The sequence below is a fragment of the Mobula birostris genome, chromosome 1 (assembly GCF_030028105.1).
Source record: "Mobula birostris isolate sMobBir1 chromosome 1, sMobBir1.hap1, whole genome shotgun sequence".
NCBI lineage: Eukaryota > Metazoa > Chordata > Chondrichthyes > Myliobatiformes > Myliobatidae > Mobula > Mobula birostris.
This window is the reverse complement of record NC_092370.1, coordinates 221372699-221392615: the sequence shown is the minus strand read 5'-3', so window position 1 is coordinate 221392615 and position 19917 is coordinate 221372699. Positions and strand designations below refer to the sequence as shown.

At 43.2% G+C, this 19917-nt stretch overlaps 1 protein-coding gene across 10 annotated transcripts in view; it reads left to right on the top strand.

The window, feature by feature from the left end:
• Positions 1-19917, top strand: part of ttll5 (tubulin tyrosine ligase-like family, member 5) — a 510221-nt gene that overhangs the window by 28147 nt on the left and 462157 nt on the right. For 9 of the 10 annotated variants that reach the window (XM_072271858.1, XM_072271823.1, XM_072271840.1 and 6 more), the window contains exon 2: positions 7145-7350. In XM_072271858.1, the coding sequence (XP_072127959.1) occupies positions 7289-7350 (62 nt within the window). In that variant the 5' untranslated portion in view covers positions 7145-7288. The remainder of the gene's footprint in view (positions 1-7144; positions 7351-19917) is intronic. The other variant, XM_072271833.1, reaches the window with a different exon arrangement.

The window sequence follows — 19917 nt, the reverse complement described above, 5'->3', positions numbered from 1 at the left end:
TCTTAGGATTTGGAAGCCAATGCCAAACTTTCTCAACCGTCTAAGGTGAAAGAGGTGCTGTTGTGCCTTTTTCACCACACAGCTGGTGTGTACAGACCGCATAAAGTCCTTGGTGATAAGGATGCCGAGGAATTTAATGCTGTTTACCCTCTCAACCCCAGATCCATTGATGTCAATAGGGTTTAGCATATCTCCATTTCTCCTGTAATCCAGAACCAGCTCCTTTGTTTTTTTGTGCCATTGAGGGAGAGCTTGTTTTCTTGGCACCACTGTGTCAGAGAGATAACTTCTTCCCCGTAGATCACCTTGGAATGTTTTATGCTGGTGTTATAGAGTCAGAGTTACACAACACTGCCCATTCAACCCCTGACAATCGCGATACCTATGTTAATTTTATTTCCCTGCATTTGGCCCATATTTCTCTATCTTTCAGTCAATTGATCTGTGTCTAAGGTTTCTGATGTTTATCATGTATGTACTACTCAGGATTGGACATCACATGTTTGTATTAGACAACCCAAGATGCATTGCCTTATTGTCTGAATTAAATGCCTTCTGATATGTGCAGCAATTTGGTAATTGATTGTGTTAAGTGGTGCTTGATGTATTTCTGGGTTTTAGAAGAAGCAAGGAATACAGAGATATTGTAGGAAATTGGTGTTGAGGAAGATCAGCTATGATTTTATTGAATGACGGAACAAAGATAATGGGCTGTATAGTCTTCTGCACCTACTACTTGCATTGTTATTGCATAATGAGTGCTAATATGCTTCTTTGAGATTGATGTCAGCCATTGTTATCCAAATAATGGCCTACAAAATATTATTAATTTCCCCACCTTGCACCTAAATTGTGATCTGCATAGAAGAGGTTGTCTAGTGAGGCTTTATGGGTAGAACTAAGGAATAAGAAAGATATGGCCATGTTAATGGGGCTAATTATAGACCACCTTACACGGTCTGAGGGATTTAGAGGAACAAATTTGTAGAGAGATTACAGACTGTTGCAAGAAACATGAGGTTGTTATAGTAGGTGATTTTAATTCTCCACGTATTGACTGGGATTCCCATACTATAGAAGAACTAGATGGGATAGAGGTTGTCAAATGTATTCAGGAAAATTTCCTTGATCAGTATGCAGAAGTTGCAACTTGAGAGAGCGTGATACTAGATCTCATATTAGGGAATGGGACAGGGCAGGTGACAGAAGTTTCTGTTGAGGAACACTTTGCATTTAGTGATCGTAATGCCATTAGTTTCAAGGTAATTAGAGAAAAGGATAGGTCTGGTCCTTGGTTTGAGATTCCTATTTGGAGAAAGGCCAATTTTGATGGTATCAGAAAGGATCTGGCAAGTGTGGATTGGAACAGGCTGCTTTCTGGCAAAGATGTACTTGGTAAGTGGGTGGCCTACAAAAGTGAAATTTAGTGAGTACTGAGTTTACATGTGCCTGTCAGAATAAAAGGCAAGGACAACATGTTTATGGAACCTTGCTTTTCGAGAGATGTTGAGTCCCTGGTTAAGAAAAAGGAGGTACATAGCAGGTAGCAACAAACGAGGTACTTGAAGTATAAGAAATGCAAGAGAATACTTAAGAAAGAAATCAGGAGAATTAAAAGAAGGCATGAGGTTGCTCTAGTGGAGGAGAATCCTAATGGCTCATACAGATTAAGAGCAAAAAGATAGCAAGGGATAAAATTACTCCTCTGGAAGATCAGAGTGGTAATCTATGCCTGGAGTCGATCGAAATGGGGGATATCTTAAACGAATTTTTTGCATCTGTACTTACTCAGGGACAGACACGTTGTCTAAAGAATTGAGGCAAAGCTGCAGGATGTCATGGACCCTATACAGATTACAGAGGAGGAGGTGATTACTGTCTTGTGACAAAATAGGGTGGATAACTATCTATGACCTGACAAGGTGTTCCCTCAGGTACTGTGGGAAAGTTATTTGAAGGTAGTTTAATGGCCCATGGCTAGTGGTATGCTGCAGGGAATGGTGCTTGGTCCATTGTTGTTTGTCATCTGTATCATTGATTTGGATGATAATATGGTAAACTGGATCAGTAAATTTGCAGATGACACTAAGATTGGGGATGTTGTGAAAAATGAGAAAGACCATCAAAGTGCAGCAGAAAAATGGGCTGAAAAATGACAGATGGAATTTATTGCAGACAAGAGTGAGATATTGCAAGAGTAAGAGTAAGAGTCTTACACGGTGAGTGGTAGGACATTGAGGAGTGTGGTAGAACAGGAGATCTGGAAATACAGATCCATAGTTCCTTGAAAGTGTCCTCACAGGTAGATAGGGTCATGAAGAAAGTTTTTGGCCCATTGGCTTTCATTAGTCAATGTACTAAGTCCCGGTGTTGGGATGTTTGTTGAAATTGTATAAGACATTGGTGAGGCTTAATTTGGAGTATTATGTACAGTTTTGGTCACCTACCTACGGGAAAGATGTCAATGAAGATTCGAAGATTTGAAGTACATTTAGTTTCGAAGTACTGTATGTATATAGCATACAACTCAGAGATTTGTCCTCCCACAGGCAGCCATGAAATAGAAACACCATGGAACCTGTTCAAAGAAAACATCAAACATCCAAAGCACAAAAAATGGACAAATTGTACAAACGGCATAAAGCGAATAGACAACACTGAACCACAGAGCCAGTTTTCGCCAAGGTGCCCCAGTCCACCCCAATTGCTCCAATCAAACTACTCAAAAACAGCAAAAAAGAGTAACCAGAATCCAGAAATACATGAAACATGAACTTCAAAGTCCCCAAAACAAGTCCACAGCCACGAGCTTTGCTGATTAATGCTTGCAACATGGAACACAAGACTCCTGCACTTTCCTCTGTCAGAGCAGCAAGAGTCAAGTCAAGTCACTTTTTATTGTCATTTCAACCATAACTTGATACAGAACATAGTAAAAATGAGACAACGTTTTCCAGGACCGTGGTGCTACATGAAACAATACAAAAACTACACTGAACTACATAAGAAAAAACACAAAAACTACACTAGACTACAGTCCTATCCAGGACTGCATAAAGTGCACAAAACAGTGCAGACACTACAATAAATAATAATAAATAATAAACAAGACAGTAGGCACAGTAGAGGGTATAGTAGGGTGGTGTCAAGCCAGGCTCTGGGTATTGAGGAGTCTGATAGCTTGGGGGAAGAAACTGTTACATAGTCTGGTCGTGAGAGCCCGAATGCTTCGGTGCCTTTTTCCAGATGGCAGGAGGGAGAAGAGTTTATATGAGGGGTGCGTGGGGTCCTTCACAATGCTGTTAGCTTTGCGGGTGCAGCGTGTGGTGTAAGTGTCTGTAATAGCGGGAAGAGAGACCCCAATGATATTCTCAGCTGACCTCACTATCCGCTGCAGGGTCTTACGATCTGAGATGGTGCAATTTCTGAACCAGGCCGTGATGCAGCTGCTCAGGATGCTCTCAATACAACCTCTTTAGAATGTGGTGAGGATGGGGGGGCGGAGATGGACTTTTCTCAGCCTTCGCAGAAAGTAGAGACACTGCTGGGCTTTCTTTGCTATGGAGCTGGTGTTGAGGGACCAGGTGAGATTCTTCGCCAGGTGAACACCAAGAAATTCGGTGCTGTTAACGATCTCTACGGAGGAGTCGTCGATGTTCAGCGGAGAGTGGTCGCTCCATGCCCTCCTGAAGTCAACAACCATCTCTTTTGTTTTGTTCACATTCAGAGACAGGTTGTTGGCTCTGCACCAGTCCGTTAGCCGCTGCACCTCCTCTCTGTATGCTGACTCATCATTCTTGCTGATGAGACTCACCACGGTTGTGTCATCGGCGAACTTGATGAGACTGGTTGAACATAGGCAGGCAACATCAAATACCCACCTGCACTCTGCTCTCGTCTTTGTTGACTTTAACCTTGCACAATTAGAGAGAAGCAATAGAGTCAGTCATTGCCTCACGCCTCACATCCAGGCTTCCAGGTCACTGGGCTGCACACTCTGCTCCCAAACTCCTTGAACTTCCTCAGACACAACAAAGTGCTGGATTGCTCAATTAGCCCAAAAACACACCATCAAAATGTACTGTAAATCACAGGTTCCAATCATGTGCAACTTCGTAGAAGATTGAAAGAGCGCTGAGGAAATTTACAAGGATGTTGCTAGGACTTAAGGACCTGAGCGATAGGGAAAGGTTGAATAAGTTAGGATTTTATTTCCCAGGATATAGAAGACAGAAGGGAAATTTGATAGAGGTATACATAATTATGAGAGGTATAGATAGGGTAAATGCAAGCAGGTTTTTCCACTGAGGTTGGGTGAGACTACAATTAGAGGTCATGGGTTAAGGGTGAAAGGTGAAATGTTTAAGGGGAACATTTTCACTCAGAAGGTGGTGAGGGTATGGAACAAACTGCAAGTGGAAGTGGTGGATGCAGGTTTCATTTCATCATTTAAGAGAAATTTGGATAGTATATGGATGGGAGGGAGATGGTGTGCTATGGTCTGGGTATCAGTTTCAAAGGTACATTTAATGTCAGAGAAATGTATAGAACATACATCCTGAAATTCTTTTTCTTCACAACCATCTACAAAAACAGAGGAGTGTTCCAAAGAATGAATGACAGTTAAGTGTTAGAACCCCAAAGTCTCTCCCAGCTCCCCCCCACACACAAACAGCTGCAAAGCGACGATTCCCTTCTCCTCCACCAGCAAAAAACATCAGCACATCGCACAAAGCACTCAAGTGTGCAGCAAAGCATCAATACAGATGCAGTACCCCAAAGACTACTTGTTCACCCGGTAATTCAACATACCCTAGGCTCTCTCACTCTCTAATAAGGGAAAAAGGGGTGTCCCCGTTTCACAGCGAGAGGGGAGACATAACAAAACAACTCACTGATTTATGATGTTAAAAGTCTGTTACGTCACTTTTTCCAAGCTCTGTGCCCAAAGAACTCGGGTCTCTGGGCACAAAGCCAGTTTGCTGCTTTCAATCTTCCGTGTACTCCCACGACACACCTGATTCCTGCAGAGGCACTGACCTCGAGTCCACCCGCCTCCAGAGCCACAAAATCCCGGAACACTGAAGATGTGCTAGTGTTCTGGGCTGCATCTTTGGTATATCGAATAGCAGCCAGTTGCGAGACCCCGAGAGCGGGTCCCATTCCCGCTAAGCACGGAAGTCAGCATGTAACTCCGGGTCAGGATCTTCAAAAGAACCCTGAAAGGAAAAATAGTTGATGGAAGATGAATGATTCAGCACTGATTAGGGAGCTGAAGGGCCTGTGTCTGTGCTGTCAGGTTCTATGACTCTGTTAGTTATCATTGAGGCCCTCCATTGGTCAGAATTGACTGCGGATGTTGTACTCTAGCTTACTATGTCGATACACAAGCTGCTACATAAGCTAGGACAGTATGATATGGAGAGTAAGCTGCTGCCCATGCAGCTAATGTGTCCAAAGGAATGGCAGGGACCAATACAGTTTGGTACGAACAGCGTCACAGGAGGTGCCACTCAGCATTGAACTTTTGAACTTAAGCTCTGAATTTTACTCGGGGTTTATTTCCAAAGCTTTTCCCATGAGTGGGTATAGCCACAAGGCAGCAGAGGTTTGAGATCAGAGTTTTCCTTCTCCTGGTTGGGCTGCCAACCATAGCTGATGAGCCCCATCTGCCTGAAGCAACTGGACTTAAGGTACCAGTAACCTATCTTTGTTCCTTCTCTTATCAGTAGAAACAGTTTCACCAGGCTTAGATGCTAGCCGCATGTGAAGGCCAGGAGCTGGACTTGATTGTCAGAGGGTACTTGAGACGCACACCATTGCGAGCTTTTAAGAGATAGGAGAGCTTATCCTCTCTAGCCCCCCCCCCCCCCACTCAACTAAACCCCAGCTATGACAACTTTAAGGGACCGATTAGTTATCTTGTTTATCGAACATAGAACAGTACTTTACAGGAACAGGCTTTTCGGTGCATGATGTTGTGCGGAACTAATTAAAAGGTAGTTACATAGCTAACTAAGCAAATCTCTTCTGCTTACACAATGTCCATATCCCGCCATTCACTGCATGTTTATGTGCCTAACAAAGAGCCTTTTAGATGTCTGTATTGAATTTCTCTTCAATCCCACCCTTGACAGCACATTCTAGGCAATGCTTCCTCTAAGGTGTGCACATGTATGCACACACACATCTTTTGCCACTTGCGCACAAAGGAATTTAAACTGTGCACAAAAGGTTATCACCCTCTACCTTGTCGCCATGTTAAGTATATTTCACGATCGTACACAAACACATTTCCTTTTCCTGTTTCTGACGCGAAAGGTGTTGACAAGGTGGAGTTTACGATGATTTGTCTGCAGATTTTAGAACTGGCTTATTTATTCTGTTTTTAATGAAGAAATTATTGATTCACCATGTCAAATTCCAAAGAAGCAAGGGCGTGAAGCACATGAGGACTGCTAGTTAATTTAAAGTGGAATGGCATATTACCCTTCAAGTAGCTTCAGGTTTACTTCCATTTAAAAATTCAGAGCGCACATATTGTTATCACTGGGCAAAAAATTGTACAGTACAAGATTTTTGCATGCACTGGTCATTAAAAATTAGAGGGAACATTGATTCCAGGCACCCATCACTCTCCGTGCAGAGGAAACAAAGTCTGCCCTGCATTTCTGCTTTGAACTTTCTCCTCTCACCATAAATGTATGCCCTCTAGTATTAGACATTTTGACCTCAATGATAAAGGTAACCAACTGTCTACTCATAATCTTATAAACCTCTCTCTCTCTTCAGCTGTCACCACTCCAGAGAAAACAACCCAAGTTTGTTCAACCTCTCCTTATAGCCTAGCCTTTCTAATCCAGCAGCATTTTAAGAAACCTCTTTTGTACCATGTCCAAAGTCTTGACATCCTTCCTATAAAGGGGTGGCCAGAAGAGAATATGCAATCGAATCTAAAAAGAAATCCACAAAAGTTGGATTCTTAAAAATGTACAGGAGGTCAGTCAGGATTTGATAGTAAAGTACTGGTGAAGAGAACTTCAGTTGGTCCAGAGGAATTTGTAGAGAATGGGTCTGCAAGTGCGATAAGAACCAAACCATTGTCCCTGTGTTCATTCTTCATCTGAATTCAATGTTTTTCCAGTGAAGATGGTCCAATGGAGTTCCTGGAGATGAGTGGTCTGAAGTGGTGCAGGATGGACGTGTTCATCTGGCGAAGAAGGTGACGTCTTCACTTGCGCTTGTGCATCGTATGTTGCTGATTGGTCTGGAGCCAAGCTAAGGAGAAATGCCTGCTGTAAGTCACGTTCCAGAGGATTCTCCTTCTTCCTCCGACGGGGAGGAGCATGAGTAAGTCAGGTTAAATCCCTTCATGATCTTATTTCTCTGTGTCTGTATAACATTCTGCAGCTCTCAAACTTCTCAGATTCAAGGCATTTGCAGTCACTCTTCCCTTTGTTTTGCTGGTGGATTCAGTCCCAACACTTCTTGTTTCCTGCAGTTTTGTTCCATCTTTTGGCTTTTGAAAGGACACTGCATTGTGTTAGCTTGGCTCTCCCTTTCTGCTGTGATCTGAAAAATCCTGAAATATACAGGTCCAGGACATCTCGGATTGAGTCCTCAGCATTCTTAAGTGGGAGGGTGAGCAGTCAGAGGTGGTGATCCATATAGTCATAGAAAAGTATGGCACAGAAACAGGCCCCTCAGCCCATCTAATCTGTCCAAACTATTTAAACTGCCTACTCTAATCAACCTGCACGGATTATAGCCCTCCATACCCCTACCATTCATGTATCTATCCACACTTCTCCTAAACATTGAAATCGAACTTGTTTTCACTACTTGTGCTGGTAGTTCATTCCGCACCCTCAGGACCCTCTGAGTGAAGAAGTTTTCCCTTGTGTTCCCCTTAAGCTTTTCACCTTTCACCCTTAGTTCATGACCTCTGGTTGTACTCTCACCCAATCTCAGTGGAAAGAAACCTGCTTGCATTTTCCATATCTATACCCCTCATAATTTTGTGTACCTCTATCAAATCTCCTCTCAATTTCCTACGTTCTAAGGAATAAAATCCTTAACTACTCAATCTTTCCTTATGATTTGGGTCCTCTAGTCCCAGCAACATCTTTGGATATTTTATCTGTGCTCTTTCAACCTTTTTAACATAGAACATAGAATAGTACAGCACAGTATAGGCCCTTCGGCCCCCAGTGTTGTGCCGACCCTCAAATCCTGCCTCCCATATAACCACCCCCCCACCTTAAATTCCTCCATATACCTGCCTAGTAGCCTCTTAAATTTCACTGGTGTATCTGCCTCCACCACTGACTCAGGCAGTGTATTCCACGCACCAACCACTCCCTGAGTAAAAAACCTTCCTCTAATATCCCCCTTGAACTTCCCACCCCTTACCTTAAAGCCATGTCCCTTTGTATTGACCAGTGGTGCCCTGGGGAAGAGGCGCTGGCTATCCACCCTATCTATTCCTCTTAATATCTTGTATACCTCTATCATGTCTCCTCTCATCCTCCTTCTCTCCAAAGAGTAAAGCCCGAGCTCCCTTAATCTCTGATCATAATGCATGCTCTCTAAACCAGGCAGCATCCTGGTAAATCTCCTCTGTACCCTTTCCAATGCTTCCACATCCTTCCTGAGTGAGGTGACCAGAACTGGACACAGTACTCCAAGTGTGGCCTAACCAGAGTTTTAGAGAGCTGCATCATTACCTTGCGTCTCTTAAACTCTATCCCTCGACTTATGAAAGCTAACACCCCATAAGCTTTCTTAACTACCCTATCTATCTGTGAGGCAACTTTCAGGGATCTGTGGACATGTACCCCCAGATCCCTCTGCTCCTCCAAACTACCAAGTATCCTGCCATTTACTTTGTACTCTGCCTTGGAGTTTGTCCTTCCAAAGTGTACCGCCTCACACTTCTCCGGGTTGAACTCCATCTGCCACTTCTCAGCCCACTTCTGCAACCCACCTGGCCAAACTTCCCTGGATCCCATGCCTTCTGACTTTCTGAATAGGCCTACCATGTGGAACCTTGTCAAATGCCTTACTAAAATCCATATAGATCACATCTATTGCACTACCCCCATCTATATGCCTGGTCATCTCCTCAAGGAACTTCATCAGTCTTGTTAGACACGATCTGCCCTTCACAAAGCCATGCTGACTGTCCCTGATCAGACTATGATTCTCTAAATGCCCAGAGATCCTATCTCTGAGAATCTTTTCCAACAGCTTTCCCACCACAGACGTAAGGCTCACTGGTCTATAATTACCCGGACTATCCCTACTATCTTTTTTGATCAAGGGGACAACGTTCGCCTCCCTTCAATCCTCTGGTACCATTCCCGTAGACAATGAGGACATAAAGATCCTAGCCAGAGGCTCAGCAATCTCATCCCTCACCTCGTGGAGCAGCCTGGGGAATATTCCGTCAGGCCCCGGGGTCTTATCCGTCCTAATGTATTTTAACAACTCCAACACCTCCTCTCTCTTAATATCAACATGCTCCAGACCATCAACCTCACTCACATTGTCCTCACCGTCATCAAGTTCCCTCTCATTGGTAAATACCGAAGAGAAGTACTCATTGAGGAGTGCGCTCATTTCCACAGCCTCCAGGCACATCTTCCCACCTGTATCTCTAATCGGTCCTACCTTCACTCCTGTCATCCTTTTGTTCTTCACATAATTGAAGAATGCCTTGGGGTTTTCCTTTACCCTACTCACCAAGGCCGTCTCATGCCCCGTGCTTGCTCTCCTCAGCCTCTTCTTAAGCTCCTTTCTTGCTACCCTATATTCCTCAAAAAACCTTTCTGATCCTTGCTTCCTAAACCTCATGTATGCTGCCTTCTTCCATCTGACTAGATTTTTTCATATCTTTTCTGTAGGTAGGTGACCAGAACTGCACGCAATACTCCAAATTAGGCCTCACAACTTCACTGTAACATCCCATTTCCTATACTCAGTACTTTGATTTATGAATGTTGATGTGCCAAAAGCTTTCTTTACTACCTGTGACGCCACTTTCAATAAATTTTGGATCTGTATTCCCCTTTCCCTTTGTTCTGCCACCCTCCTCAATGCCCTACTGTTCACTTTGTAAGACCTACCCTGGTTGGTCTTACCAAAGTGCAACACCTCGCATTTGTCTGCTTTAAATTCCATCTGCCATTTTTAGCCTATTTTTTCAGCTGGTCCAGATCCTTGATAGCTATGATAGCCTCCTTCGCTGTCCACTACACCCTAATTTGCAAATTTGCTGATCCAGTTAAACACATTATCATCTAGATCATTGGTATAGATGACAAACAACAACAGACCCAGCACCAGTCCCTGCGACATTCCAACTAGTCACAGGCCTTCGGTCAGAGATGCAGCCATCTACTACCACTCCCTGGTTTCTCCCACAAAGCCACGGTATAATCCAATGTTGAATAATCTTGAATGACGAGCTACTGAACATTTTTGACCAACCTCCCATGTGGGACCTTGTCAAATGCCTTGCTGAAGTCCATGTAGACAACATCCACTACCTTGCCTTCATTCACTTTCCTGGTAACTTTTTCAACAAACTCTATTTGGTTAGACAAGACAGACCACACAAGAAGCCATGCTAACTACCCTTAATCAGTCTGTGTCTATCCAAATACTTATGTATCTGGTCTATTAGAATACCTTCCAATAACTTTCCCACTACTGATGTCGGACTCAGAGGCTTATAATTTCCTGTTTATCTTTAGAGCCTTTCTTTAACATTGGAACAACATTGGCTACACTCCAATCCCCTGGTAGCTCACCTGTCACCAAGGATTATTTACTTATCTCTGATAGGGCCCCAGTAATCTCTGCACTTGCCTCCTGCAGGGTCTGAGGGAGCGCCTTGTCAGGCTCCTGTGTATTATCCATCCTAATTTGCCTCAGGAAGCAAACATCTCCTCCTCTGTAATCTGTGTCGGGCCCATGAAGTTGATGCACTTTACCTTATTTCTATAGACTTTTTGTCCATCTCCTGAGTAAATACTGATACAAAAAATTCATTGAAGATTTCCACTATCTCTTTTGGCTCCAAACATGGTTACCATTCTGATCTTCCAATTTTGTCCCGTGTAATTCTTTTGCTCTTAACATATCAGTAGAACCCCTTCTCCTTCCCCTTGTCTGCGAGAGCAGCTTCATGCCTTCTTTTAGCCCTCCTGATTTCTTTTTGAGTGTTTTCTTGCATTTCTTCTACTCCATAAGCACTTCATTTGTTCTTACCTGCCAATACCTGCAAAGAACTTCTGTTCTTTTTTCTTAACCAGGGCCTCAATATCGCTTGAAAACCAAGGTTCCCTACATGTGTTATCTTTACTGTTTATTCTGACAGGCACATAAAATCTTTGTACTCTCAAAAAATTCACTTTTGGAGGCCTCCTTTTACCAAATATACCTTTTCCTGAAAACAGCCTGTTCCAATCTACCTTTGCCAGATCCCTTTTGATACCATGAAAACTAGCCTTTCACCAATTTAGAATCTCAAACCGCAGGTCTTTTTGCATATTTAGTTTGGAACTAATGGCATTCTGATCACTAGATGCAAATTGCTGCTCTACACAAACTTCTGTCACCTGCCTGTCTTATTCCCTAATAGTAGTTCAAGTATCCCACACTCTCTTATTGGGACTTCTACGTACTGATAAAGGAAACTTTCCTGAAAACACTTGACAAACTCTATCCTATCACTCCTTTTATAGTATGGGAATCCCAATCAAAATGTGGAAAGTTAAAATCACCTACTATAACAACTAGTGTTTCTTGCAATAGTCTGCAATTTCTTCAAATTTGTTCCCCTAATCTCTTGGACTGTTGGGTGGTGCCAATGACATAGGTAGGAAGAGGGACGAAGTTCTGCAAATTGAGTTCAGGGAGTTAGGTGCCAAATTTAAGGGGAGGACCTCCAGGGTTGTGTTTTCCAGATTGCTACCTGTGCCACATGCTAGTGAGGCCAGAAATAAGAAGTTTAACACATAGCTAAGGAGATGGTGCTGGAGATAGGGCTTCAGATTTTTGGGTCATTGGGCTTTCTTCCAGGGAAGGTGGGACTTATACAGAAGAGATGGTTTACACCTATACTGGAGGGGGGACTTGTATTCTAGCAGGAAAGTTTGCTCGTACTACATGGAGTGGGGGTGCAGGGTTTAAACTAGAGTTGCAGGGCAATGGGAACCAGAGTGTCAGAACAGATAGTAGGTTGTGGAGATAGATGTTGTTAAGAGCTCAGGAAAAGTCAGGAAGCTAAAGGTTGAGAATGGTTGTGCATTCTTCAGTACAAGAAGTGTTGTAGGAAAGGCAGATGAGCTCAGGGCATGGATCAACACCTGGATTTATGATTTTGTAGCAATTATTGAGACGTGGTTGCTGGAGGATCAGGGCTGACGGTTCAATATTCTGAGATCCCGTCATTTTATATGTAATAGAGTGAGAGGGATTAAAGGGAGAATGGTGGTGTTACTAGACAGGGACAATGTCACAGAAGTGCTCAGTCTGGACAGACTGGAGAACTTGTCTAGTGGGGCTTCATGGGTGGAACTGAGGAATATGACCACATTAATGAAGCTATATTATAGACCACCCAACAGTCCGTGGGATTCAGAGGAATGGTAGGTGATTTTAACTTTCCACATATTGACTGGGACTCCCATACTAATAAAGGACTAGATGGGATAGTTTTGTCAAATGTTTTCAGGAAAGTTTTCCATCATCAGTACATAGAAGTTCCAACAAGAGAGTGTGTGATACCAGATCTCCTATTGAGGAGTGGGACAGGGCAAATGACAGACATTTGTGTAGGGGAGCACTTTGCATTTAGTGGTCATAATACAATTAGTTTCAAGGTAATTATGGAAAAGGATTGGTCTGCTCCTTGGTCTAAGATTCTCAATTGGAGATAGTCCAATTTTGATGGTATCAGAAAGGATCTGGCAAGTGTGAATTGGGACGGGCTCTTTTCTGGCAAAGGTGTACTTAGTAAACGTGAAGCCTTCAAAAATGAAATTTTGAGAGTGTAACACTTATACGTGCCTGTCAGAATATAAGGCAAGCATAACAGGTTTAGGGTAACTTCATTTTCAAGAGATATTGAAGCCATGGTTAAGAAAAAAAAAAGGGAGGTGTATTGCAGGTATAAACAAGTGAGAACAAATGGAGTACTTGAGGTGAAAAAGAAATGCAAAAGAATGCTTGAGAAAAAAATCAGGAGGGTTAAAAGAAGGAATGGGATTGGTCTAGCAGACAAGGTGAAGGAGAATCCAAAGATTCTCAGATATGTGAAAAGCAAAATGATTACAAAGACAAAAATGGCCCTCTGGGAGGTCAGAATGGTGATTTATGCATGGGGTCAAAAGGAATAGATTACGGACACAGTGTCTATGAAAGTGAAGCAAAGCAGCTGTGAGGTCATGGACCCTATACAGATTATACAGATGAGGCAAATCAGGGTGGACAAATCCCCAAGGCCTGACAAAGTGTTCCTTTAGATCTTGTGGGAGGCAAGTTCAGAAATTGCAGGGGCCATAGTAGTGATAAGTATTTTTTTTTAGATTAGATCACTCAGTCCTCGTTTATTGTCATTTAGAAATGCATGCATTAAAAAATGATACCACATTCCTCCAGAAAGATATCACAGAAACACAGGACAAACCAAGACAAACTGACAAAACCACATAATTATAGCATATAGTTACAACAGTGCAAAGCAATACCGTAATTTGATAAAGAGCAGACCATGGGCACGGCAAAAAAAGTTTCAAGTCCCGATAGCCCCATCATCTCACGCAGACGGAAGCGCCGCAAACTTGCCGATGCATTGGAGCACCCGACCGCAGCAGACTCTGAGTCCGTCCGAAAACTTCGAGCCTCCGACACCGAGCACCAAGCACCATCTCTGCCGAGTGCTTCAACCCCGTCCTGGCTGCCGAGCAACAAGCAAAGCTGAGGACTTGGGGCCTTCCCCTCCGGAGATTCTGGATCACACAGTAGCAGTGGTGGCGAAACAGGCATTTCAGAAGTTTCACCAGATGTTCCGCCATACTCTCACGTCTGTCTCCATCAAATCACGATTGTGCACGACATCCTACTTGACAAATAACAGATATCATTCACTGGAGAGGCCGCTGCAAGCTGCGTTGCACCGCCATCTTCTCCTTCTTCCGCTCGCCTTCGAGGAGAAGATATTTAAATCATCCTTAGCGACAGGTGAGGTACCAGAGGATTGGAGGATAGGTAATGTTGTTCTTTTGTTTAAGAAAGGCTCTAAGAATAAACCAGGAAATGACAGGCCGGTGAGCCTGAGATCAGTAGTGGGAAAGTTATTCAAAGGTATTGTAAGGGACTGGATATATGAGTATTTGGATAGACAAGGACTGATTAGGGATAGTCAGCATGGTTTTGTAGGTTGTGTCTAACAATCTCGGATTTTTTTTGAGGAGTACTATGAAGTTGATAGGCAAGGCAGTAGAATCAGAATCAGGTTTAATATCACTGGCATATGTCGTGAAATTTGTTGTTATTTGGCATCAGTAGATTGCAATACATAATAAAAACTGTAACTTACAGTAAGTATGTGTATTTAAAAAGTTAAGTAGTGCAAAAAGAGAAAAAATAACTAGTGAGTTGGTGTTAATGGTTTCAATGTCATTCAGAAATCTGATGGCAAAGGGGAAGAAGCTAATCCTGAATCGTTGAGTGTGTGCTTTTAGCTCCTGTATCTTCTCTGTGATGGTAGAAATGAGAAGAGGGTGTGTCCTGGGTGATGGGGGTCCTTAATGATGGATGCTATCCTTTTAATGGCATCATTCCTTGAGGATGTCCTGGATGCTGAGAAGGCTGGTGCTCATGATGGAGCTGACTGAGTTTACAACTTTTGGCAGCTTATTTCGATTCTTTGCAGTAGTTGTCATCTGAAAATTTGAAGATGGCATTTGAGCTGTGCTTAGCCACACACTCATGAGTATAGAGAGAGTAGCATAGTGGGCTAAGCGCACATTCTTGAGGTGCACCAGTGTTGATTATTAGCAAGTTGCAAATGTTATTTCTGATCTGCACAGACTGTCATCTTACAGTGAGGAAATCAAGGATCCTGTTGCAGAGGAGGTACAGATGCCCAGGTTTTGGAGCTTTTTGATCAGGAACTGTAGGAATGATTATGTTAAACACTGAGCTGTAGTTAATAAACAGCAGCCTGACGTATTGGTATTATCCAGTGATCTCATCTACTGTAGACCGATTGTGGTGATAAGCAAATTGCAGTGGGTCCAGGTCCTTGCTCAGACAGGAGTTGATTGTAGCATAACCAAACTCTCAAATCGTTTCATCACCATAGATGTGAGTGCCACTGGATGCTATTTGTTAAGGCACTTCATCCTTCTCTTCTTGGGTACTGGTATGATTCTTGCCCTTTTGAAGCAGGTGGGAACTTCGGACTGTAGAAATGAGAGATTGAAAATGTCTTTGAACACACACACACACACATCAACACCGGTTGGTTGGCGCAGGTTTTCAGAGCCCTGCCAGGTACAGTATACCATCACATCCTGTTGCCTGGCAAGGGTTCACCCTCTTGAAAGACGTTTTGACATTGGCCTCCGAGACAGAGATCACATAGTCACCAGATGCTTCGGCTGTAGTTTTATTCTCCCTTTCAAAGTGGGCATAAAAGGCTTTGAGCTTATCTGGAAGTGAAGCATCACAGCCTGACATGACATTAGGTTTCACTTCGTCGGAAGTAATGGCCTACAAACACTGCCACAGTTGATGTGTATCCAATTCCACCTCTGATTTCAATCAGAACTTTCTTTTTTCTCTTGAGATGGTCCTCTGTCAGTCATACTTGACTTTCTTGTATAGTCCTGGTTCACCAGACTTGAATGCCACAGATCTAGCCTTTAGCAGACAGTGAATCTTCTGGTTCTCCATGGATTTTGATTCAGATATATACAGTATGTTTTCGAAGGCACACACTTATCCACACAGGTTTTAATGAAGTCAGTGATAACTGTGGCGTATTCATTCAGACTCGAATATAAATCCCTGAATTCAGTCCAGTCCGTTGACTTAAAGCAGTCCTGTAGCACTCCTGCACCTCCGTTGTCCATACCGTTTTGGTCCTCACAACTTATGATATGGTCTTCAGTCGCTGCCTATATTCAGGGAGTAGAAGTACAGCCAGGTGATCAGACTTTCCAAAGTGTTGTTATGGGGTGGCACGGTAAGCACTCTTTCTTTTCTTTTTCAATCTTTTTATTAATTTCGAAGTATAGAAACAAAACATAGCAATGATACAAATAGTAGGAGATATATTGTTACACTTAGGAAAAGTAATTATAAAATCAAATAGTGTAAGTTAACAAAACTCCCAATCATGTAGAATTGACAACGGATAATACAAATCAAAAAAAAAACTGGAAAAAAGTCATGAAAAAGAAAAAAAAAAACAAAACCAAAAAAAAACAAACCCCATCCCCAAAGAAAAACAAAATTATTCAACTAAACTAAAAGACTTGGGCAAAACTAACAACTTAAAAATGGAAAAGAAGAAAACCTTAGTGTCGACGACTCCATTCCCCTCCAACAGCAGTACAGAGAGATAAAACAAGTTTGGAAATGATCAAATTACATCAAATGAAAATGCTGAATGAATGGCCTCCAAGTTTTTTCAAACTTAATGGAAGGGTCATAAACTGCACTTCTAATTTTCTCCAAATTCAAACACACCATAGTTTGTGAAAGCCAATGGAGGGTTGCAATCAGTAGATTGCAAGACAATGGAGCAACGCACATAAAAGTTGCTGGTGAACGCAGCAGACCAGGCAGCATCTCTAGGAAGAGGTACAGTCGACGTTTCGGGCTGAGACCCTTCGTCAGGACTAACTGAAAGAAGAGCTAGTAAGAGATTTGAAAGTGGGGGGGGAGGGGGAGATCCGAATTGATAGGAGAAGACGGGAGGGGGAGGGATGGAACCAAGAGCTGGACAGTTGATTGGCAAAAGGGATATGAGAGGATCATGGGACAGGAGGCTTTGGGAGAAAGAAAAGGGGGAGGGGGGAAAGCCCAGAGGATGGGCAAGGGGTAAAGTGAGAGGGACCTAACCAGAGGGACCAGACCTAACCAGTTCCCCTCTACCACCACTCTGCTCCGTCTAGTGGAATTAGTCCTTACTCTTAATAATTTCTCCTTTGGCTCTTCCCACTTCCTCCAAACTAAAGTTGTAGCCATGGGCACCCGTATGGGTCCCAGCTATGCCTGCCTTTTTGTTGGCTTTGTGGAACAATCTATGTTCTGTACCTATTCTGGTATCTGTCCCTCACTTTTCCTTCGCTACATCGACAACTGCGTTGGCGCTGCTTCCTGCACGCATGCTGAGCTCATTGACTTCAGTAACTTTGCCTCCAACTTTCACCCTGCCCTGAAGTTTACCTGGTCCATTTCCGACACCTCCCTCCTCTTTCTAGATCTTTCTGTCTCTATCTCTGGAGACAGCTTATTTACTGATGTCTACTATAATCCTACTGACTCTCACAGCTATCTGGACTATTCCTCTTCTCACCCTCTCTTGCAAAACTGCCATCCCCTTCTCGCAATTCCTCCGTCTCCGCCGCATCTGCTCTCAGGATGAGGGAGATGTCTTCCTTTTTTAAAGAAAGGGGCTTCCTTTCCTCCACCATCAACTCTGCTCTCAAACGCATCTCCCCCATTTCACGCACATCTGCTCTCACTCCATCCTCCCACCACCCCACTAGGAATTGGGTTCCCCTTGTCCTCACCTACCACCCCACCAGCCTCCGGGTCCAACATATAATTCTCCGTAACTTCCACCACCTCCAACAGGATCCCACCACTAAGCACATCTTTCCCTCCCCTCCCTCTCTACTTTCCGCAGGGATCGCTCCCTATGCGACTCCCTTGTCCATTTGTCCCCCCCATCCCTCCGCACTGATCTCCCTCCTGGCACTTATCCTTGTAAGCGGAACAAGTGCTACACATGGCCTTACACTTCGTCCCTCACTACCATTCAGGGCCCCAGACAGTCCTTCCAGGTGAGGCGACACTTCACCTGTGAGTCGGCTGGGGTGATAGACTGCGTCCGGTGCTCCCGATGCGGCCTTCTATATATTGGTGAGACTCGACGCAGATTGGGAGATTGTTTCGCTGAACACTTATGCTCTGTCCGCCAGAGAAAGCAGGATCTCCCAGTGGCCACACATTTTAATTCTATGTCCCATTCCCATTCTGATATGTCTATCCATGGCCTCCTCTACTGTAAAGATGAAGCCACACTCAGGTTGGAGGAACAACACCTTATATTCCGTCTGGGTAGCCTCCAATCTGATGGCATGAACATTGACTTCTCAAACTTCTGCTAATGCCCCACCTCCCCCTCATACACCATCTGTTATTTATTTATTTATATACACACATTCTTTTTCTCTCTCTCCTTTTTCTCCCTTTGTCCCTCTCACTATACCCCTTGCCCATCCTCTGGGCTCCCCCCCTACTTTTCTTTCTCCCTGGGCCTCCTGTCCCATGATCCTCTCATATCCCTTTTGCCAATCAACTGTCCAGCTCTTGGCTCCATCCCTCCTCCTCCTGTCTTGTCCTATCATTTCGGATCTCCCCCGCCCCCCCCCCCCAACTTTCAAATCTCTTACTAGCTCTTCTTTCAGTTAGTTCTGACAAAGGGCCCGGCCGGAAACATCGACTGTACCTCTTTCTAGAGATGTTGCCTGGCGTTCACTAGCAACTTTTATGTGTGTTGCATAATCTCTACCCCAGTAGTTTTCCATCCCCTGGTGGTACCAGCCTGTACCTTCTAATATCTTGCAAAGTATGGCCTAGGTACATAATTTAGAAACAGAAACAACATGTCTATAAGGAGGAAAGCATTCTTCACTAGTAGCTAATCTCAAGGATGTGCATCTATGCAGGCTAACAAGGTGATGCCATTTGGTTTTACAAACTTCCATGTTGTGTTATACATGTTGGCATATACCAAGGAGGAATGAAATTTAACTCTTTCCTTACATTTAAATTATGCTAGCTGGAGGACTCTGAATGATAAATTGCTGTTTCCATTGATATAAGCTCTGGTCTGCTAAAGTGTGATTGTATTGGGTTTGCTGACTGCAAAGTTCTAAACTTGTATGAAGATCTTAAGCCCTATTTGGTATAGATAGCTATGGGTGCCCTCACTAAGGGGAAATTATACTGTAACTACCCAATCTACAAAAAGGAGTTTACTTCCCTCTTTGTCCTCCACAGTGTGTTTAGCTGCCAATACCAACTATTTGAGCTTACTTCCATGGAGATACTTCTAGCTAACAATGTAGTTTAAACACAGTTCATTTACTTTTAGTGATGCACATTAAAATCGAAACATTTTTAAGACACATTTAAAACTCACCGGATTTGTATCTTACAAAAGACTTCCAAATTACGAATCGTTTTTAAAACTTAAAGGATTTTCAAAACAGAGGTACAGTTCCTATGAGGTGAAAAGACATACCAACAAGCCAGAGACAAACCAATCGTCTGTTGCAGAAATCGAAGGCAGAGGGATAGATTCTAGTTTACCTTATGTTTCTGTCATTCTTTTTGATGTTCAAGGATCATTCCTAAAAAACCTGAACTGCTCTCTACATTTAAACTGTTTCTCTGTTGATGTAATATTTTTTCAGATACCTTTTAATACAAGCGGTCTCAAAGCTTCTGGAGACAGAGGTCCCAAGTATTGACAATTAATGCTGTGAAGCTGACTCTTTTGACCTTCCAACTATTAACAGATTAGCAGTTTGATATGCTGAATGATAATATTCTTTTCTGCAAGCTTAATTTAACTAAATGACTTAACAAGCATGTTCTAGTTTG